At 35.4% G+C, this 25123-nt stretch overlaps 1 protein-coding gene across 1 annotated transcript in view; it reads left to right on the plus strand.

Annotated features, from left to right (window-relative positions):
- Positions 1-25123, plus strand: part of LOC123706161 (toll-like receptor 6) — a 135053-nt gene that overhangs the window by 69316 nt on the left and 40614 nt on the right. Inside the window, exon 3 of the mRNA XM_045655329.1 lies at positions 390-434. Within this exon, the coding sequence (XP_045511285.1) occupies positions 390-434 (45 nt within the window). The remainder of the gene's footprint in view (positions 1-389; positions 435-25123) is intronic.

Genomic DNA, 25123 nt, shown 5'->3' on the forward strand with positions numbered 1-25123 from the left:
GGCTCGGTATCGACTCGGTGTCGCAACGCAATTTGCACTAAATAAGGATATCGGTTAGCGTCATTATCCTCTCGCTCAAACGCTTAATGAGCCAGCCTCCCGACTCTATGTACCTGCCATTATTGGAAACCTTTTGTAGTTTTAGATCGAACATTGGAATTAAGATGCGCTGCAAAACCTTACCGGCACAAAGTCGTCCTTTTACATCTCGTCAAAGTATTTCTTAATCATTAAAATAAGACTCCTTCTGTAAATAAAACATGAGATCGCTTAAAACGCGAACAAAATTATAATTTTCTGTCTCTCCAACAATACGATGGCCCAGTTTGGAAGCCGGTATCAAATATCCAATTAAACGATAATTATAAACAAAAATTGTTTGTCCACAGAAAACAATGCGAAGTTGCAGAGACGGGGCCTTCAGAATATCCACGGTGAGTAAAGTTTGGCTCGTTACTGACTGCGCTAATTAGAGCGCGCCGGTGTGTGCGTGCGCCGTGCGTGCGTGTGTGTGTGCCGTGTGCGGGTATTTGCTTAGTGTTCCCGTCCATTTATTACTTCATCAGTTACACGCGTTTAATTGATAGAGAACTGAAAGCCTCAACTCTATGACGTCATTATTTATTCCACTGATATTAACATCCTATTTACCGAGCAACGTCTCATCGACGTTTGTAATTATCACATTATTCTTAATGAATAATGTTAATTTATACTTAACATTATTCATTAAGACTTAAATATTGAATGCTGTTATTTCGAGTGCTTAGGAAGTATCTTTCTTTAGAAATAATATAAATAAAGTAAATGTAGTGAGCCCGAGATTATGATCGCACACGCGCGGCGGTGAAACGATAACCACGCCAGAATGGCTGCTCCACACGCGGATGTTTCGCTGCCAGCGAACAGAACTATAATATATTTTGCAACAAAAACAAAAGCGCCACGTTGCGGCCATAAAAGCCGGTTTCCACGCCACTAACCCGTTCATAAATACGAGTCACGCCAGCCGTCACTGTGCGAGGAACTGCAAACTACCTTCAAACAACGCACGAAAAAACGACACATAACCGTGTCATTTCGAATCTGTATACATGCGCCGCGCCTCTACGGCTTTGAAAATTGTAAAAAACGATGCGAGTCGATCGTTGTGAGGTCACTTGCATCCCTTCGCCCTTTTGCTCTAATTGCACTTCTATGTGTCCTCTGTAACGAACGCTTTTTTAACTTTTAAACTCTTTGGGCGCTCGGTTTTGCCAATTGTTTCGAAGTTCGTTTTCAGCTTTGTGAGGATAGAATGGAAATTTCACGCTTTAATAAATATATTTAAATACCCTTTCGTGTTCAGCTCCTCGAATCTTTGTCGATTTTTATAAAAATCTAAAGCTTTTTTTATTGTTTTAATCAATATTCTGTAGGAGCGACACTGCATTAAGGTGCTAATAGCTTTGCACAATAAATTTACACCCCTCCTCGTCGTTTCATGCTTATCCATGAATTTATTGTCAATCATATTTTATTAAAATTGGATTTGTTGGGGCCCCTGTTCAAATTACGTTGCATTAACTACACGTTTCTCAAAAATAATACGACGTTTTTGCAGAGGGTTCAAAAATGACACTCATTGGTCGCCGTTGGCTACACAACTGTCATGTAATTATTTAAAATTAGACAGATAACGAAACGTAACTTTGCCGTCGCAAACAAAGAAGTGAATCTACAAATTTTAATTACCATTCGAATTCTGGACTTGGGTAATTACCGTGTCAAAGTTTGTAAGCAGTCGCGTAATAAAATCGTCGTGGAGCGTAACCCATTACATTTAACTACGGGAAAACTAATTGAAGCCAGAGTTACGTTCCGAGCGAATCGCAAACGGAGGAGCGGAGAAAATAAAAACGAGAACCGTCAGGAACAGAGGGAATATTGAAGGCAGAACGAGAAATAACTCATTACTCATAATTAGCCGCGTAAACTTAATTCGCTACGAGTGATGTAGCCGGTACAAGCAATCTCGTTTAATTATACCATTGAATTATTGGTGCCTCGCCGTAATAACTCCGCTAGAGCCAGCCTCTCGCGCTAGATTGCGAGCGCTCACAGAATGAGCTTTCCCGTTCCAATGAGATTGGATAGTTTATGATTTGTCAAGATGAGAATAAGTGGATTCCGACTAGCACTTCTGATAAATACGCTTCGAAGTATTGTGCGGTGCTAGCGGTTATGGGCGCGGTATTAATGATAGTGGCCGGCGGATTGCGGCTATTCAGCGCTTGACCTGCTGAATTATAGTGCGGCGTTTTACATTGGAAACATTTTGTTAAAGATAACTTTTTATGTGCAAGTTTACAGTTTTCAGTTTCATGTGTTAAGTATCACTTAGGATAATTGCTTCACAACACGTTCTCATCTCAGAGGATTTAAGCAATATTTTTGTACCTTCTTAAATACGGCGAAGTCGTAAGTACGGCGAATTAAGTACAGCGAATACAAGCAAAAATAAAACAGATCGGTAATCCCCTATCGCGAATATGTCACGGCTTATAACATGAAGGCACACAAATGATTCATCATGACGCGACAAATTACAGGCCGACCCGAGCGAGCGGGAAAAATGCGATCGAACCGAAAACGAAGCGTTAATAGCCAACTAATGTGACAGCTAATTTCCTGAAAGAAACGCCCCACCTCCGAGGTTTTTATTGTCCCGATCGTGAGTCCCGTCACGAACCGACTCCCTCAAGGGGTGCAGTCATCAAGCCTGAAAACTTGCGAATTAAAACGTGCTTAGATTCTTAGTGCAAAAGTTGGAATCGACGAGATTGTTCCTGCTAAGTTTTCGAATCCATTAATTTCTGAAGTCGCTTCTTCGGATGTCTTCCTTTTACCTATCGTTTAGGGCTCACGATAAAAGATTTTCTATTTCACCGATCTCGAGCAGGATTAAAATTACCGGCTATTTAGGCTATTCATTTACACTCCTCGAAGTTTTAAAAGGATTAATTAGTAAATTGGTTCGGCAGTCGATGTTAATCATTTAATTGGCACCAATATTGACGCTTTTGAGAGCCTATTTCAGCGCGAGCAGCCGAGCCGACTTGTTACTGGTTTTAATTAGCGCTATTGACGGCTCGGTACAAAACTGCGGGGCGTGATGGAGCAGCCATTGAGGCGATCCATCGAGCCTCGTGAACAGAGCAGCGGAGGGTGCTCCAGCCGCCGCAGCCCTAAACAGAAGCGTCGAAACTAATTGGCGCCGAACCGGGCTGCAGATTGCAGGCCGGGAGGTCTGCTAGTCACGTACCTCTAACTTTCTAAGGATTCTAGTTTCTCAATGCACTTGGATCTCTTGGGCATTTAAGTGTAAACTAGAATGCTTCCAATTCTATTGTTTCCTATCGATTGGTTATGCGTCTTTTATAAATTACGTAGCTTTTATTTCTTCAAAAGAATATTTATTAATGCGGCTCAATGTTGAAAATTAGACCGGCGCCGTCGTTTCTAAATCTTATTACACACGGTAAATTGTTTATTAAGAATGACATGTGAAAGCGCAAACATTGATCGCGTTCACAAATTGCAATTCATTTCCCATTTGCGGCGATGACGATCGCCATTGTCGCGCGGAGTGATTCGCGTCACTTAGGAGAATCAGCCGTCACGGCGCCGGCGGCGGGAGCTAATCTGACACCCGTAAAAGTAAATTTTAGCCATTTTGTGACGCTCATCAATAACCGTTGTGACAGCTGCGCCATTTTTCATTGACGCGTATTGTAAATGTAGAATTTGGGGAATCACGCCGTATGTATCGGTATTTAAGTGAAAGTTTATGTCCATACGTTTACGTATTCAATATTCATGTTTATTTTGAAAAAATAATATTGCACAGCTAATTTACACTCTGAGCTAATATCATTCATTTAATTAGTACATCCTCTTGTAGAACTGTTATTATACCTGAGAAAATGTTCAATAAAAACTTACAATAGCGTAAGCGTAATGAAGAAACGTTCTAAAATTTCCAACTTTTGTTAAATGGTAAAGTGCAATAGAGAGCATTAAAACTGCAGGCCACCGGTACGAATATGCAACTATTAGCGTTTATCGTCAATTGCTGCTGTAACTCCACTTTATGCCGCTTCTCCGATACTAATGGCGCAATGGAGGTGAGCAAAAATGTCTACGTTCAAAAGGTATTGTGGCGCGCGGTAGATCATATTCCGGGCCATTTATCCGCAAATCAAGTTATTGCTCGCTTTACACAGGTCATTTGTGGGAATCGCAAGTTTCAGAACGTTAGATAAAAAGATTAATGGTTCCGTTTTTGCATTTTAGTTTTACAATTTCGTACGATCAGTCATTTCGACGAGCAAATGTAGGGACATTAATAAATTCCCCTTTCGAGTAAAGCTGTAACACAATTTTTCATTTGACAAACCCGCGGTTTTCTGCTTTCAGACCGTGAAGCCATATTTTAAAGTCTACCGAGTTAATATATTTCCTTGGTTCTTTGTACCTCGTATTATGGTTAAGGTTCTTAATAATAATGATAACTGGGAAACCGTTTATTTGTTTTCCGTCTGAACTGTAATAATTTACAAATAACAACGCGGGTAAGAAGATTATTAATTATCTTGCGATTACACCACAATATGTTAATAAAGAACTTGAAGCATAGACTAATAAGATTTGCCTCTTTGCCATATGGTCTCGTTATATTAAATAACAAAAGTTAGCTTGCATTCCGGGCGCATTCATTTGTTTTGTATTTAAACAGCTCTTGCACTGCATCTGTTTGTAAATTTTCACAAAGGGAATCGAGTTAAGCGTGTAACGCCGCGCGACGGAATACGGTTAATTCATTTATTTTGCTACATACAGTTTTGCATATCGCAAATTGAATTAAGTGCTTGGACTATGAACAACAGTGTTGCCTATGCGAGTAACAATTTCGTCAAAACAATGCTTTTTAATGGGATTTTTCGTCGCATTTTATTGCTTTAGCATTAGTTTATTTGTAATTGTTTATAGCAAATCTAATTTTTTATTGATTGAATTTAAATTCAATAGAATGTTTTCCTTAGTTTAACGTTTACGATCTACTACTGAGAAACTGAATTTTTACATTCTTCTGAAGTAACCTGTCAATAGATTTCTCTGCTTACCCGCACATCGTTTTTCGTAGAACTACTCGTTTTACTTGGTAACTGGCTTTACGATTGCCTTTAATTCTTGTAAATACTATTTCACAGAAAGATATAGAGTTAAAAGTAAGATAAATGTAGCAATATTTTCTTAATAAAAACATCTATAAGCAAACTTTTAAAAGTATCACAGATACATAAAATATTGAAACAAATGTTGTTTTAACCAATAAAATATCGAGCTAATTCTCTCATATTTATCTTAGTTGAAATAGAAAATATTGTGTTCGCTCGTAAACATAACAACAGCCACAAAAAAGTTATGTATGTACACCCGTAAAAATATTACTGACTATTTTTTCGCAATAACTATATTTCACTCTCAGAGCTTTCTAGATTTGCTTGGATCAGTTCATCGTATTATGTGGGACTATTTGCAGAAACTTATTCGACTCTATCTTCTTATTGAAACAAATCGCACATAAAAACCGTGGTCTTTCTCTTCACATATAAAATTGCTAAACCGATTTCACTACACATAAACTTACCTACATTATAGCATATAATAAACACTTTTGTACCCCAATAGCCCATACATAATATAAAACACAACACAATTTCGTCAACACGCACGAACATTTATTATTCATTACCTTTTAAGAATAAAACATATAATACCCGACTGGCTATTAAATATTTGTCTAGCACATTAACAGTAATGTAGGAACAATTTGAATTTAAAACAACAATCATTTCTCCCTCCGAGATACGTTTAAATTTTGATAGGATCTTTTATTTCCACGAGACGCGAGGAAAAGGCGCGCCAAAGAGGATTCCGTATTATTGTTCAGCGAACGAAGGTTTTATTGTATTTCGGTTTTACCATCATTTATGTGCACTTCGATCTTTCGCTTATATTGTGTCATTCTATTGCTTTCGTAAATATCATAAATGACGATTTTTATGTGAAAGAAATGTTCTTTGAATGAATAATTTATAAAGTGATTTGATACACTGTTGTAGATGTTCATCATCGACATAATATGTGTATGTACGTGTGTGTGTGTATGAGATTCTGATATCGAAGGGTTATCCCTAATAACCCTTCGGTATTCGGGCCCCTATCTAATCGTATGAAACATGATACCATATTAAATACTAACTAATTAACTTCATTAATCGGTGCTTCCTTCACGTAATACCAAATAAATTAAGAGTAAAATAGTACACTGCAAACATTAATCCTTTCTTGAAAACATTGTTTTCATACTAAACAGACATTAAAGCGGTCCTGTTCGGATTCATTATGTGTTACGGCTAAAAAACGAAATAGTCCAATAAATTATCTTAATCACGAAAGCATTTATTTACATAACAATGGTTATTTTTCCCGAGTCTGTTCAGGTTCCGTGCGTGTCCCTTATTAAATCGCTTCGCACGCGACGCGAGCGGGCCGGGCGGGGCGAGCGGGGCGAAGCGAGCTAATTGCGGCCGCGCTCCGATAACTAACACGGAACGAGTGCTTATTCATTCATGTTGTTTTGTTTGGAGGTTGCGTTTTTTTGTCCTTTGTGCGTGGGTGTGAAACTTTCAATTACGGTCGACGAAATATCATCGACATTTTCTTACACTCCTATAATTTACTAATTATGGATGTTCGATATGGATGTCTATAATTAGATTCCTGTACATAATATGACAAATGGATAATATTTAAGTATGTGTTTCTATTATTTTGTCATGTTCGTTTGTTTTGGTTAATATTTAAAACGTCTGCTTCGTTTGAAGGGATATGATGCGATGAAATAATGTTCTGATAAAGTATTTGAATTACGTTTCTTTTAGGACAATGCACTTCATAAGATTTTGAAATACCTTGAGACTAGATTTGTAACACAAAGTATCTCATCACGCCAATCATCAAAACGAAATTATCGTCATTAAATCTCATTTAACTGGTCGTTGGAAGAAAACAAGGTTAACGATGCGATGTAGTGTAGAATGGAATGCTTCGACGATCTTAGAATTGCATTCAAGCTAGTTTTAATAGTAAAATAATAAATAATCGTCTATACACATAATAACTTATGAATATATTGACTCAGTCGAGAAATAGACGATCAGTTTAGGCTTTATTGATAACAAATCTGCTTAAACAATTACAAATCACACTTAGCCAAATAGCCAGTGCACTAAAAGATAAGATGTGACGAAATTACAAGTTGTATTAATTCCTTTTAAATTATGTTAAGTCCCAATTAAGCAATCGGAACGAAGTAAAATTTCAAATTAAACCAGAATCGATTTATTCAAATGAAACTTATCACAGCGATATGAAACTGTCTCTTATTTCATTCAATACGGTATCTATTCATTAGTTGAAAGCTAAAGTTGCTTGCACAGTGCACACTGAGTGACCACTCGGAGAGGCTGTTTGTTCACTTGGAATGTAAAATCAGATCGAAAGCAATGTTTTAATTCTTTATAAATATTAAATAGTATAAAATAATGTGGAATTATTTATAAATCGCATAGAAATAACATCGTTAATAATTATTCTTTCTTTTGACGTTCGTTAATACTAATTCAAACATTTACTGTCTTACCAAAAAAAAACTTTAGACAGGGCTTTAAGCGCGGGTTCTCTTTAATTTGGTTTTGTCGTATTTCAAATAGACAATTATTAAAGTGACAGATCTCTGGTTTAAAGTTAGACTGTGTCTAAATTTTTTTGTGGTAAGACAATTAGGCTCCATTAACTGAAAGAATCGTCTTCAAAAATAGAACTCTCCCACACAAATAAGTTAAAACATTTAGATTTACAATATAATCAAAAGTAATTTTATTCTTCCCTAAGCCACTAATTAACCACGCTAAGTTCGAAGAAAACCGACATCCGCATATCATTAATAAAATTCATAAGAAAAATAACGATCGTACATTATGTAAATTAATTGAACAAAATTAATTATCTTGCAACAACTTATTAACGAGCGAAAGACCTCGACATGATAAAGGTCGTGGGAAATTGTCGATAAATTGACGTTCAAAAGGCTCAGGTTGCTTTTATTACGTCAGCGGCTGAGGGCTGTGACGGGGAAATCACTGCTACTAATAACCACGTGAAATAACAGCGGTGACACTGTTACAATTATGTGAAGTGATAGGGATATAAGCTGTTCCAATAATTTTTTTGAAAAGCTATGTAACATTCTATAAATTGATGATAATATTACTGTTTTCATGTAGTTTTACATAATATTCTTTAGGACCGATTCTACCAATTTAAATTATAATACATTACACTAACGTTTTGGTACAAAATATTGATATAGTTGCCTACTATAATTAATGTATTGATGCTATTATAAATCTATAGCATCAATATCTCATAACTGTAAAAACAAAATTGTACAGAGTCAAAGTCACATCACAATAAACTTGATCGAAAAAATAATTCACACAAATAACAGGTGTTATTTCAAAAGCAAGACACCTGTTATATTTTTCTAAACTTCCCGGGCGGTGTCCAGTCACTCGTGTGTCGCAACTGCAATAGGCTGTCGGTTATGGCTTCCGACGTCATTAGCTTGATTTATCGTTTTTGTTACAGCCAGATAACAGCGAAACAGAGAAGTTATCTTTTTAACTGAATGGTAGTATTGACCAATTAGAAGTTAAATACTTTTAAATAGATTTCGCTTATGCAATTGAATTTATATTAAATTAGAAATAGCAAAAATGAAATAATTAGTTACAGACGAAATGTCTCCCAGGAACTTCTTTATTTTTCAATATTTTTAAAAAATATATCTAATCACGATGCTTGCCCTCAATACATTAGATATTAAAGTATAATATATATGTTGCTCTTAAAATCCGCTGTAAAATCTTACAACTTCCACTTTCCCAGCTCTCAAACAAAGATTTCATCTGCATATAAAATTTTATCTAAATCGGCTAGTCGCAAAAACTTCATAACGATAATAATCATTACAACCATTTCAAGTGTAAAAGTCGTAAAACAACCAACTCGAACTTCTTTGTGCTAAAAAATAATATTTCCAACTTTTAAGTATTTGTAAAAAATACTCTTTTTCACATTATATGCGTAAGATCAGGAAAATAGCCCATTTTTCGATTGATGCGGTTTATCTACTTTTCTTCCTTACCCATTCAGCTATTTATACGTGACACATAAACATATTAACAGAATTATGTTAGTGCAACATTGAACTAATATTATCAGTATGTGTAACATGTTTCTATAAATTAAATTATCGTTTATTTACACTTTAAATAATGTTATTGTTATAATCGTGCGCATCACTAGCGTGATCACGCAGATATCCGCGCAGTAAGTTAGATGTCGTAAAGGCGAAATAATGAGTTTTCTTATCCAAATGTCGTTGGCAGAACTTTGCATATGTCTACGATACACGCACTCGTATCAACAATTCACATTTAAATTGCTTATTTCAAGTTGCATATAAATTGTCTTTACGTTTTTATTGTGCTGGGAATTTATTGCGTAAAAAAACATGTTTATTAATTTCTTTATTATTTTCTATACAATAATTTAACAAGCGAGCATGCGGTTAGAATACACTTTAACTACAATATGATCCACACATAATTACATAAATGTGAGCAAAGGTAACGAGAATTAAAAAGTTAGCGAAGGGTCAACGAATTTGGCCAAAAGCTTTTTGCGCTTTTAAAGCTCGCTCATCTCCTTTATTATCTACAGCCACTAAAATACTAAATGTTATATTTAAATACTCCACGTAAAATTGTTCAGTCTAGACACTCAGATATTTAAATCTAATTGTTTTAAGTATTTGCTAAATAGCCAGCAAGTTCTGAAACTTTATAATTATTTCAAAGATATTTGTTAATTGCGCCGACTGCGGTATTTAATTATTTATGAATCTGTTAATTTTGTCGGTACAACTTTTGAAGGATTAAAGGATTACAAACAATTAGGTACACTTTAAGCAAATAATGTAGCATTTTTCTAAATATAGTTTCGGAATGGAAACTTTTATCTTATTTTAATATATAATTTTCATTAAAGTATTGTGTATAGAGTAAATACCGACATAAAATGCACACGCAAACACGCCTATCTATACCATCATAATTACAGTCTAGATTTACCCTTTCAAAGTGAACTTTATCATCACCCCTATCCGTAGTTTCTTGCAAAAACAAAAGCCTTCATAGTGGAATATCTCCTCTAAGTGTCGCATGTAACAAGGATCTCACAATAAATATCGTACAAGGCTCCTTCATTAGGCTACGTGTACACTCTGTGCTGCTAACTTACATTTGTTCGCAGTCTATAAAGCTGTGTGCACACTCGCGTCTGTTTATTCTTACACACGTCGCTACTCCGGCACAAAACACGTGAGAACTCGAGCAAAAAGGCTTTTAAGGCTGTTTCTTACAGGCGTTAATAATGCAACATTCTCTACGTACAGTTTACGCTATTGTTATTTATTTTAATTAAACTTGTGAAAATTCGGAATGGAACAATTATTTTTGTTCAACATTTGTGTGTGTGACACTTCTTTGTACAAAATTTACTCTGTTATAGGTCTACCAGAATCTGATGGCATATTTATATTTAAGAAATAAAAGATTTTCATGTGGCAACTTATTTGACAACTATCAAATTGTTTGTCAAATTATTTGTCTTTTTTGCAGTTGATGAATAATTTTTAGGATTTTGTCTAAAAAATCTTCGAAAATGTCGAAAAAGCCGCTGCGATCACAAGCAAGAGGTCTTGTTTATAATGTCTATAGAAAAACATTCGATGAAGAAGGGTCAAACACATCACAATTTTCAATTTTGAAGATTTTATTGGTAAATTGGACTTACCCGTGTTGATACTTTAAATTACAAAATATTATATGTAGGTAACTATAATATTGTTTGTTGATTAGAATATCATTTTATGAAAACTTATTACAGGAGTTTCCAATACGGCTATTCGTCAAGTCCAAGCTGTCCAAGTCAATTTTATAATGTGTGTATCTGTTAATAATTACGAAAATAAACATAGTTTTATTTTATTTTTATTTTATTTTATAAAAAATTATAAGCAGTTTTGATCTAAATTATATCATTATATCGATATTTTCACATGGCATACTGGTAATGAATATACAAATATAGGTATGTGTAAATAATAATATTATGTATTTCCTGTATAAAAGTAATATGTATAATTGTATATTATACATGTAAGTATGTACCTGCATAATATTAAGTGGATATCTCATTATTAAGAACAGTATTGTCCACTTATGTAATGTGACTAATTATATTGAGATCAAAATAAAAAATAAGCAGTATCAAGATCGTTCAGTCCATTTTCCCCAGGGTTGCACACTCTAAATTTTGATTTCCCTAATTGCCATCAGATTCTGGTTTACCTATATATTCTCTTTGACAGGAAGCAACATCTTTAACTTAACTTTAATATGTAGAACAGAAATATCATTTTCATTGTAACATTTCCGTATAACAAAAATAATAGTTTATTCTTAATATTTTGCATTATCTAACACGTTAAACAATAAGAAAGTACAACGATGTATATCCTACGTGCACCGAACTAATTATTTCGACCACATAACATAAATTATCTTATGAAAACAATTCGTTGCATAATTCCCTTATAAATTACGAGCGTCCCCACAACACGAAACATTCTCGAAATATCTTGGAACAAAGCGGTGTACAGCTGAAATTCCACCATGGATGCACGATGCACCGGATACGTCCGAAGCATCGACTGCAGCCAACTTGCGGACGCCATTGTTGCGGACCCCGCCGGGCCTCGTAAAGAACTCTTTATTACGTCGCGTGTGTGCGTGTAATTTATGCCCCCAAAGCCAAGGAAAGCTGTCTGCACACGCTTTACAAAAGAACTTATTTTATACGTATGCTGTTACAAAGAATGGGACTGTTAATCATAACTTTCTTTCGGAAAATGAGGGTATATATGTGGCGTGTTCATAAATACGCGTAGAATTTATAATACTTGTTTTATTATTATACAATACGTATATCTAATTCAAATTTATGAATCTAACTAGAGAAAATCTTCAAATTCATCTCATAAAATAATAGCAACCCATAAAATGTCTCACAAATGCAAACTTCAAATATTCTAAAACGTTTCATACCAAATTCGCGTGTGCAAATAGAGATAAACCTGTATTCACACTAGAATATCAAATCTGGCGAGGACTGCAAACACGGCAATAAATGTAAAATATACACGAAAACGGCTCATTATTCAAAACTCTATTTTAATATTTAAACAAGTAAAATGCGTCTGGGACGGACGGATGTGTCGGCCATTTCGCGCGAATCTCTGAATTTTGCACAAAATGGCGGCCACGGTCACTCGCATTGTGCGGGGAAACCCGAAGCATTATGGCTTTTATAAAACCGCTAATTGTTCTCCAAAAGTATTATACTTCTTTGTGATGAGAATGCATTGAAATTTTCGAGGCCCATTGTTCACTAATTGTGATGTTTATGTTAACTGATTTCTCTGCATTGTTTATTGTTGTCATTTCAATCTATCATTGGTAAATGCCACGCGTCAACCGTAGCATTAAAATACATTAAAATACCTCCGATAATCTCATTAACGAAGTCGTACTACAATATCGCCGGCATCGTCACTCTTTCGTCAGAAATAATATAAAGGGCAGAGAATAATGACAGCACCATTATTGATAATGTATTTATCAAATCGTGAACACTATTGCTGGCCCAACCGAGCTTAAACTAACGATAATTTGTTGACATGATCTGAACACACCGGCTAATTACGATCAAACGAAAGTAGAGCGTGTATCGAGTAATCGATCGGCCGAAACATCGAGACGTTGACTTTTCAATTAAGTCGGATCGGCGCCGACAAGCGTTCGATTAATCAATCGCTCCATTCTCGGCCGAATCGATATCTCGAGGGCAGTCTATCAATTATGTGGACATCACTCATTCGACTGGACCTCTTTGCTCGTGTACCAACTTCATTTGGCCAAAGTGCTTCAGCTTTAGCGTAGTTTAAACTTACCTTTATCCTCTCATTTAGTCACTTTCGGTCGTGTTCATTTATGATGCGCTGTGGCTATTTTCAGCTAAAAGCAAATGACCAATTGATACTGAAACGAATGAATGATTAATGTGACCATCAGGTTGGAATCGTCTAGTTTCTAACTAGTAATTGAACTATCAAAATGTTGGCAGCAACTACGATATAAGACATCAAAACAATCTGTTTAATCAAACACTCATGTTGTTGCAATGCAGCTGAAAAGCAAAACACTTCCGCGCCCCAGCTTGAATTATTCGATTATCTTTAATCGGTTTCAATTACACGGCTTTTCAAAAGTGAAATGTAATTGTTTGAGCATTGCCGGCTGAAGACGGACAATTAAAGTTGAAATCAAACAAGGGCTCACGCGATGCGGTGCGCCCGCCGCCCGCCGCCCGCCGCCCGCCCGTGATAGCTCACTGCTACCGCTATGCACATGGAAATCTAAAAGAAATAATAGCTTCGACATGAGCCTTTATTAGCTTGTAAAAATTAGTATTTGAATTTACTGGGAAGATTTTATAGAGGAGAATTTAATAGTGGTTAAAAATTCAGGTATGCGTTATAATTTGGAGCGGATTTCAATACTTGTACAATATATTTCAAAAAGTATACTTATTAAGAAATAAAACTAAACTTGAAAGATACGGTTTAACTTTTATAAGATTCCCAAAAATCAATATTTTGCATGATTTCAGTAATTATTCGTAGCTAAAAGGTTTACACCTAGATCCTAAGCTTTCGTAGCAACATTTAAAATATTGAAGTACCAGCTACATCAATAAACGTACCTAATTATTAACAAGAGAAGTATTAACATATTATAACATAAAAAATATGAATATACAATCACACCAATCATTAGATACCATTAAGAAAACTTATCAACCAATCCCATACAAAATTATCCACTCGTTGTAGAATCAAAACAAAGTGATCAATCAAATATTGATACGAACGAGTGTAAATGCAAATACGGTATTTACCTCAACCTCGTGTTCCTCTTTCCCACCTCTATTGACAACTTTACCGAGATGTATTCAATCCCATACATTAACTATCGATAGTATCAAAGCTATAAAATTCTACGCTGAGAACTGAGGAATTTTGTTATCGAAATATGTATTTAAAAGTATAATTAATTAGTATTGAATAATAGATTTACTGACAATGTTGTCTTGTTCTTTAAGCATAACGACGTTCGGTTATATAATTTTACTTCTTTTAAAATATGAGTTAAAAATTGTTGTAGGAACACACCATGAAATGTGTATTCTATGATTTACATCAACAATAATTTCAACATGCATTGTTTTCTAAAAAAGAAATGAGTAATGTCGAAGTAATCCGAGCTACTATGTAAATGTTACGTGTTTGTTTGCGTCGTATCGAACGATCCCATCTCACGCACACATGCATAATGTATGTCTGTCCGCTGTCCACTCTACACTCTGAACATATTCGTTACACACTGGTATTGGCAAGTTACATCTCTATTTAATGCTACTTGAACTTAATTTAACTTAAACTTGTATCTTTAACAGCTTAGTCTTTTATGACAGAACTATAATATACTTACACAAAATAATTTTCATGCTTCGTTTGAAAGGTACATCTGCATTAGATAAAAATGCAGAACTCCCTATTGTGAAACTTTAAACGATAATTTAAAAAATAAGGCGCTGCAGTGTAGCTTCAAAAATTGTGAAATTTTTAACTTAAACCCAATTGAATATGCACATTTATTTCTATACAGGATAGCTAAAAAATGTACGAATTCCTCAAGTCCAGGTGTAGTCCAATATGTTACCATCGAGACGTCGTCGTTTACTAGAAAATTCAAAGAGTTTTGCTCTTCCACTCGATTCGACCACAAAGCCTTTACCTATTCTGGTGTAACTAGGTAATATTTGACGAATATCGATCCAGTATTTTTCAGGATTTATAAAATGTAGAAAATAGGACAGACTAGGATACGGATAAGTATTTTGTGTCTTACGTCACATGTCTCCAACGAGCTCCATCAACTTAGCTTAGAGCATCATTAATTAAAACATGTGAGTCAAGTGCAGTTACCAGTTCGAGGGTCTGCTGAATATGGATAACAAAGCAAGACCTCCCTTGACCTTACTCTCGTCTCATCATTATCGCATAATGTATCGACACTTGGTCTATTTTTCTATTTTTACATATTGTCCATAATATAATTCACTAGCTGTTTGCGCGCGGTTTCACCCGCGTGGCTCCGCTCCTGTTGGTCTTAGCGTGATAATATATAGCCTATATTACTCGTGGATAATGTAGCTTTCGAATGGTGAAAGAATTTTTAAAATCGATCCAGTAGTTTATGAACCTATTCATTACAATACAAAACAAACAAAGTTTTCTTCTTTATAATATTAGTGTAGATTAAAAATACTTCGTAGAGCAATTTTAGATGCAACATATTTTTGAAATATTTGGTTTTGTCTTCAAAATAAGTTGAAAATGTATGTTCTTTTACGCACATGTCGGCTGTTCTATATTTCAATGATTAATTATTTCCCGCGTAAATTAAAACCAACGAACGTACTGAAAAAACAAAAACCTTTTCGCTGCACGATGTTCCAAAATAAAATGAGCTCTCGTTGTTTGATAATTGACAAAACTTTAATAAGTAAGAGTAAATAATGCAATAACACGTCGCATTAAATCATTAAAATGAACTGGAAGTCCCCGTTGCCCTACTTCGGGGTACACTGTCGCGTGTTTGTACACCGCGCCCCCGGGGACTGACCCACGGCCTTACCTTAAATATGAAATTATATCCGTGACGTCACCGTAAAAATGTCAGCCTCATAATCGACCTGTGGGGACCGGCGACGCACTGTTTACGCTGTTTACACGACAATAACATTGAATATCTTTTGTTTATAAACATAATAAGTCTGTTGGGGTTCGCAGGGTGTGCTTGTAAAACACCTATATGTGACCATGTATTGTTGACTTTTTTCTCAAAACAAAACCAACATCAAAAGCATTACTTACGAGTATATGCAGCATATGAAGGTACTTTAAATCTTCGTGAGTTATTTAGAAACTGAAAAAATGTAAAATCTCATGAAACGTCGGGGAACCAGAACAATATAGGTTGTGAATTTTAAATTGCCAACGCAAAAATAGATGAAATAGAAACGCAATGGCCTTACAGCTTACCACATCGTACAACAAACGTAATGTGAATTTCATGTTATTGTTCATTGCAAGATCCGTTTTTCAAACAGTATTATATGAACAGCGCCCGGGAGGAACGGACGATAAATCTGTTTTGAATATCTCCAGGGATGTTAGGGGATTATATTTCATTGCTATGTGTTTTAACGATGATAATCGATGTGGTATTACTGATCCATTCACGGTATACATTGGAAGAATATACTAATTGATTTATGTTAATATGACTATAATTTGTTTTTCAGTAACTTTATTCCTGACTGACGTAACTTTATTCTGCGCAGTAAGTTTACTCAGATTGTAATTATAACGGTACCTTGAACGGTACCATTTCTGAATCGTGATTAAAATGTTAATTTAAACTGTTATATTCAATATTAAGAATAACAAACACTGCTATTAATACATAAATGCAAACATACAATATATGTATATACATATAACAATATAAAAATTAAATCAATAGAGCCGAAAATAACACACAATGTTTTTATCCAAACATCAAAGGCGCGTTGTTAGTAATATATTTATATATGTATCTTTTAAGGGTTTATTGATTGTCTATATATATGGAACACATACAATCCACGTGGAGAGGCTCGAGATCGGATGTCGGGGGTCAAGTGAGGCAAGAGGTCCTGTATTGTTACTTATCAATATTCAGACCTCGGGCGCTCTTCACTAAGCGCTGTCAGACTCATATTGAGTCGTAGGTGTGGCTTGTAGAAGTGTTTAAGTATCCGGTACAAGCGGTATAGCATAGAACGGGATACTTGATTATTTTGCAGGATAAAAATTTCCCTAAATAAAATCTGTCAAAATACGAAACAAAATCTATTTAGTCTTTTTTTTATTTAATAAACGCAATAGTTTTTACAGTGCCATAGTGCAAGTAAAGTCGTGAACAGAGTTCGTGTAATAAAAAGCAATATATTTTATTTATTTATTTATTTCATTAAGGATCACCAACATGACATACACTGATACATAGATAAAAGCATTAAAGTAATTACAATCGTAGTGCTGTCACAATTATAGGCAACCACCACTAACAAATACAACATTGAATCCAAATCTAAGACACACAGTCTGCACATTTTTTTTTTCATATAATTTTTAATTTCAATTATAACTTTAGTATAATTAATCCACTATAACTCAAAATGTTGAAAGAAATTTTAAATGAGCTAAAAATTAAGCACAGTTTTCCACGTTAAAAACATTTTACTTGTCTGTTCTTGGAAAATTACTATTTGTAAATGTTAATAATAGGGTACATTTTTATCATACTTTAGATTTTAATAAAAATTAATTAGTACTTTTAACAAATGTGTTTAAAATGAGTTACACAAATCAATACTTAATTTTAAACAGTTAAATACATTGATATTATTTTACACATGAGCACAAATATATCTATCTAGTCTTTCAACACATTTGAGAGAAACGAAATACCTGTATTTTATTGATCACCATTAACTTTATCAGCCCACATCGTTATCAGAGCCATCGCAAGCATCCAATTACTGCAATACACAAATATCGAATTGAAATGATTACATTTGTAACCGCGATCAGATTTCGATCGATTTTCATACAATCCGCAAATACGACAGATTCTAATTAATGTGACAAAAATCCACCACAATTTTACTGTTTGCGTTTACCGCGCATGTTCACGTTATTCACAATAGATATCATTACAATTTTGATAATCAAAATATTTGTTTGGTTCGTCATAGGTAACCTAACCTAGTATTATTTTGAGAATCAAGGTAAATAAATTGTATACATTCGATTTTGTAATTGCGGTTATAGATCCAAAATTCTGTTTGAGCCGTCATTTTAATGTAACCTTCATTTAATAGTCTGTATAAATATTTGCTGGTCCTTGTGCTGGTCAAATGATTTGATTTTCGTTTAAAAATTTTTATTCAGTTTAGAAAACTATGAAAATATGCGAGTGATGCGAAATGTAATTTACATACATATCCAGCTTCACAACAGGTATAAAAGTTGTAGAGAAACTAATTCACAAAATTTAGCTTTATTCCTCACTGGCCTAACTTTTTTAATGTAGTTTTTATACTACACTAGCTTACCGCCCGCGGCTTCGCCCGCTTTGTCTAAAACCTAATAAATTTTATATACTAAAACCTTCCTCTTGAATCACTCTATCTATTAAAAAAAAACCGCATCAAAATCCGTTGCGTAGTTTTAAAGATTTAAGCATACAAAGTGACATAGGGACAGAGAAAGCGACTTTGTTTTATACTTTGTAGTGATTATTTCTCTGCTAGAGAAAATCCTGCTCACTGGTTTTGGCTAAGATGTAACAGATAGATAGAATTCCTTTTTTATATTTTTCGATTTTTTCCTGAATTCCCATAATATTCGCTCCACTCTTGAAATCACTTTTCAAAACACCAGCTATTCTTGAACACAAAGAAACGCAAGCAAAGCCGCGCTCGTACACTCATGTTATCTGCCCAGACCGAGCCGGGATTACGAACGTGTGAGCCGAAATCAGAGGCTGTTTTGCTGAAAACAATTATAACACTGCGGGCCTAAGCCGGGGATGTGGCCAGAATTATGTTAACTGCGCCGTTTCAATGGACCAAGTGTTCGTGAGCAGGGCACACTAAACGAATTAGTTTAATAAGCTTTGCGTATATTATAGCACGCTCAATTCAAATGTTTCTAAATGCAAAATAATAAAACCTACCTTCGTAAAAGTACGATACTGCTTATCTAATATATAAAAATCAATGCCACTTTTCGTTGTAATTCCATAACTCGAGAACGGCTGAACCGATTTCGATAATTCTTTTTTTATTATATTCCTTGAAGTACGAGGATGGTTCTTATGTAGAGAAAACGTTAATATGTACCACGGGCGAAGCCGGGGCGGACCGCTAGTTCTTCATAGTTCTCGCCATAATATTTTCCACTTCTACTGTTATTTTGCTGATATGTAGAATTTTTCTCTTTTCACGTTAACTTTTTGTCTGTTGTGACCTGTTGTTTAAATTATATTTAGGTATGCGTGTAATAAAAGGAGAGTATCAGCTGTACATTTTAATTTACTAAGCACATATTTTTAGAATTGTAAATTCGAACGTGCAAACCAATAAACTAGCAAGTGGAAACAGTATCGTAAACATCTTAACATTCAAGTCCCAAGAAACCCGACGCTGGCCGCAATCGCAGTATTTTCCCCACGCCTTAAACCCGGATCGACTTTACAATAACTCCCAGTAATTTACAGCCCCCGAGATCAAGACAATAATCGTTATCGAATATCGTACGGAGCGGTCTTAGCGCCCAGTTTGAGTTGTGCAGCCACTCATCGGAGCCCCTTCACACGGCCCGGCTTCCATATTACATTTGCATTTATCGAGTTCGCATACTCTGTGGAACTTGTGTGTACTTTGAATTAGGAACATGAGGAGTCTTGAAATTGTCTGGTTCGATTTTTGAAATTCGCGCTAAATTTAAATATTTTAACTAAATAGAACTGTCAGTTGCTGATGTCATTTTCTGTTATTTATTTAACCATCAACAAATCCAACAGAGGTTCTTTGTTTAAAGTTGAACTATAAATTGTCACTAATAAGCAAACGGGAACAATTTCTCTAAAGCGGATTGAAATCGTGAGCATATCGTATTGGAGCGTCCTGATGTTGGGGAACTATGTTTGCTTTCACATTTACTGTTGCATCCAGCAAGCAGGGTTTACTGCAATAATACATTATTGTTCTACTGCGATACGCTCTAACTAAAATACTTTCAGCACTGCTATTTCATGTGCACAAATAATGTATCATGTTTCAAATACCGATCTATTCTGTGGGTTTAAAATTTATAGAACACGTCAAATGCTAATTCTATTACTTATATACAAAAATACAAAAAATACAAAAATCTTTATTATTACATAAACATTTGGTAGATAATACAATGCACTAATCTCCACACTAGGATTCCCTGTGTTGTGGAGAATAGTCTCTTCCAGCTTACGTCTATTTACACAGTTTATACAGAGGTAAATTCTTAACTACGAAAATACATACAATATGCTAGTTGAATAAATTTCTGCGAGTGAATGAGATAGGATGAATGTCTTGAGTGAGTTTGTGGAATTATTTTAATGGTCTGAGGAAGTTTTCCGTGTGTTCGTAGTCCAAACCACAAAGGAAATTTTTTACATGTTTTTTGCATTGCCTCTTGGTCAGGGGTAGGAGGTTAGTTGCTAAATTTAGTTTTTCGTAAATAAAAGGACCCATGTATAGATATGATTTTTTGCCAAAATTTAGTTTAGTTTTAGGTCTATTCCATTTTCTGCATCTTTGGGAACGAGAAGTGACATACATATTTGATGGTGCAGTTTTGTGAAACCGAAGAGCGACCGCCATAATGTAAAGTTGTCGCACTCGCATACAACCGGTCTCCTGGTAGAGGATATCAGTTGGGTAGCGACGAGGTTTAATATATGATACCTTTAGTATGGCTCGTTGGGAACGCTCTACTCTCATTAAGTGTGTTTTATGTGCAGCACCCCATACTACAATGCAGTAGTTGATTATGGATTCGCATAATGAGCAGTAGATCATTTTAAGCAGTTTGTCCGAAGCGACTTGGCCCATTCTTTTAAATATATATATTAGCTTACGTAGGCGACCAGAGACATAATCAATTTGTTTTTTCCAGTTGAGATGGTTATCTACATAGACTCCAAGATAACGAATATTTTGAACTTCTTCGAATACGGGACAGTCGCATATTATGTTATTTTGTGAGCAGTTGCCATAGTGGAATTTAATGGCGAGACGCTGTTTGCATGAGTTGCTTTTGTTAACGCTGAAATTGATGACCTTTGTTTTTTCTGCGTTAAGCGTTAGGAGATTGAGATTCAGCCAATTAGAGACTTGCTTTATACCAGTATTTGCAACCTCGTATGCATTTTGCCAGGTTTTGTCGTAGAAGACGATGGCAGTGTCATCGGCATAAGTGAAGATTTTTGATTTGGGTAGCTGTAAGGAACAGAGACTATTTATGTAGAGAATGAAGAGGGTCGGTGCTAGCACACTGCCTTGTGGTACGCCAAAGTTGATTGTGTCATAGCTACTGTGCTGTTGACCTATACAAGTTCTTTGCCTACGTTCAGTGAGATAGGATTGAAACCACGCTAAAGGAGTGCCCCTGATGCCGAAAGATTCCAACTTTTTTAAAAGAATTCGTCTAGACACTGTATCAAAAGCTTTCGCTAAATCTAGGAACACTCCAATACATTTATATCCATCGTCCAATTTAGAGGTGACAAAATCGATAAGATTTGTTACTGCATTTTCTGTTGATCTTTGACTACGGAAACCATACTGATTGTCTGATATTAATCGATTCTTTTCGAGATATTTTAGAAGCCTGGTATTCATAATTTTTTCTAGAATTTTGGAAACCGAAGTGAGAAGTGATATTGGACGGTAATTTGAGGGAATCGTGTTATCGCCTGACTTGAAAATTGGACATACATCGGCCGTTTTCATTGAAAGTGGGACTATTCCGGTGGAGATGCTAAGGTTACACAAAAAAGCAATGGGTGAAGCTACATGATCTTTAGTTAGCTTAAGTATTTTGTTGGTGATTCCGTCCCACCCTGGTGCTGAACATTCCTTAAGATTGCTTATTAGCTTTTTCACTTCAGTCTCATCGGTTGCCGTTGCAAAAAAGGATTTACCCGACATATTATTGTCATTCTGCGGATCAAGCATGCCAGCCAGCTCGGCTTCGGATTTATTTAACAGGCGTAGTGTTTTTTCAGCAAGATGCTCTCCCACACCCGCAAAGAAGCTGTTAATGTTATTTAAATTTGCGTCGGTGTCGGTAGATGTAACTAACAGTGCTGTGCTATTAGAGGTCTTGTTTTTAATGTTACATATGCTCTTTACTGCCTTCCAGGTCTTTTTGCTGTCACCGTTTGCGTCACGTAGCTGGTTTCCTTCATATTCGTTTTTCAGGTTTTTTATAAGATTGTTACAATAGTTTCTATACTTTTTATATTGATTTTGTATGTTTAAGTCGTTTTTATTCTCCTTCTTTCTTGCTTCAATGTGTAGTTCATCTCTCTTGCGTATACATTTTATTAATCCTTTAGATATCCAAGGCTTTTTAATGTTTTTTGAGTTGCGTATAGTTTCCTTTGTTGTGAAATTTTGAATAATGTTACTAAGTTTATTCGTGAAGTTACTTAATGCTTGATTTATATCTGTGTGTGTATATATAATATCAGGTATCTTTATAGCAGAATAAGTGAATAGAATAGATTAACTGAACCTAAAAGGAAAATACGCCTATTCACCCATACGCAGACAAAGTCAGGTGAAGCAGCGTGTCATATAAATCGATAGGAACGTGTGAGTAACCTTAATAATCTACAAGCTCGGTGGCCCGAGGATTCAGATGGTGAGAACATTTCCTATACAAAGCGGACTAATAATGGCGCCGAGAATTATCGTCAGTGCACCCGAAGAGTGCCGGGCCACAGCAAACCCAACCTTGTCCCCGGTATCCAAGGCCCACATTCCCCTGCACAGCACTAACGGTTGCTCGGATGCGATTCGCGCTGATAGTACAAATGATGTTACTTCTCAACATATTTAACGAACTCAATTTTAGTTTCGCATTTGTTAATGCGGTGTTTCATGTTGGGACTTGGGAATAAGTGAAATACGGGGCTTATGATGATATTAAATAAATACTCGTTACTGAGGATGTTATTAAATTAGACGCTGTTTACTCGAACTGTGGGCGCTGCGTTCGGAAAGCTGCTGATTCGGATGTGAGCTGTAATTTTATTTCTATCGCAAAGTAGGAAAATGGTAATTCTGTTTATAGAATATAATGTGTTCTTGGATAAACGCACTCTTATATGGGTTTTAAAGATAAATTCTGTGAACGTGTTTCTATAGGATTTAAACAGTCTATCAAGTCTTCTTAATATAAATCTTTACTAATTAGTAGTATAAATACAAATTATTTTTATACAAATTATTAACATTGTTATAGATAAACCCGATAAGGCTTAGCAAGTAGAACATCAGATAAGCCCGCGTCAATCTGACACTCGCTCTAAAATGTACAAACCCTGATTAAAATCCGGCTGCATACGGGATGCTGTGCGTGGGCTCGCGGTAATTAGTTGATCATTAGCTCCATTATATCAAGTTTGGGTTAGTTTATTAGTTTTTAGTTCGATATCGCTGTTTTGGGGATTTCGATCTTTGAGCGGTTAATGCTCGAATTTATTTATAGTTTGATATTTAGTAGCGAAAAAGCTTTGAAAATTTACGTGTTGTTTATTTAACACTTAATTGAAATTAAGTAAAGCTGTTATTAAACGAGCAAAGGCGTTATTACGGTTTAAAAGTATCTGTTACTGTGTATGAAATCTATCTCAAACTAAAGTGCGTCCGCAGATAGCTGCAGGAAGGTGTCCCTTCGTCCAGCATACTCACCATGGAATCCTGATATTTCATGAATGTCAAAAAACTGTTCTGAAATAGTGCTAAATAGTGCCCAAAGGAAAAAAATAGTGCTCTTGTACTTGCGAAGTTATAGCCATAGTTCGATGAGTATGCTGGACGAAGGTTTCGCCCAGCATACTCACCTCCGTCCGGAGAATCTGTATACGCTTCAAACATAATTCATACTTCAAAAAATAGTTCCCAAATAGTGCCAAACGGTGCCCAAAAAGAAAAAACAGTGCTCGAATAACTTCGGAGTTATAGGCTTCGTTCAGTGAGTATGCTGGGCGTAGGTTCTACGCCCAGCATACTCACCTCAGTGCGCGAATATCGAACGAGCTATAGGTATAATTTACGTCTCAAAAAATTGTGCTTGAAATAGTGCCCAATATCAGTCCAATTTTTGCTTGACTTTTGACTTAGAAAACCATTAAATTTTAATGTAAACTTCTACATACTAACGTAAAATGGGGTACAGTCGTCGATACATGTTTTTGGACAAAAATATTAAACTTTATAAATGAAATGAACGTGTTTTTGTAAAAAACAACTCGCTTGCTACCTAGTTTTACAGTGCAATTAATGAATGAGTGTAAAATCAATTTAGTTAAATGCCACTATTATAAATTGAAATATACTTACTGATTTGGGTGCAGCTCCTATATTGATTACGTACTAGATACACAATTTTATATAGGTAAATAATGACATCACCAACACATTGTTTGGTTTTGCAACCCACTATGTAGTCAAACTCAAAAGCCGGCGTTATTATAATGATGTGCGACGAAGTAAACAAACAAAGAAACTGAGAAGCGCTTGTTCGTTTCGATTGCTTTGTGACACAAAATGGACCCTTATCATCTTCAAAATACAGATCAGTCTTGTCTAATAATCGTAAGATGTTAGGGCAGCGCCATCTAGTATTTAAACATAAACATATTCATTTGCGTCGCGGGCGCCGCGCGTCGTAAGCCCCATACCTATTGACCGTACGTGCATCCATTACTGCCACACTATATTGAACTTTATCACATGAGGAATACAGGTCAATTCCGTAAACGTTGTGGTACCGTCCTTGATCCGGAAAATGATTATTTTGAATAATTTTGTCAGTTGT

The sequence above is a fragment of the Colias croceus genome, chromosome 3 (assembly GCF_905220415.1).
Source record: "Colias croceus chromosome 3, ilColCroc2.1".
Lineage (NCBI taxonomy): Eukaryota > Metazoa > Arthropoda > Insecta > Lepidoptera > Pieridae > Colias > Colias croceus.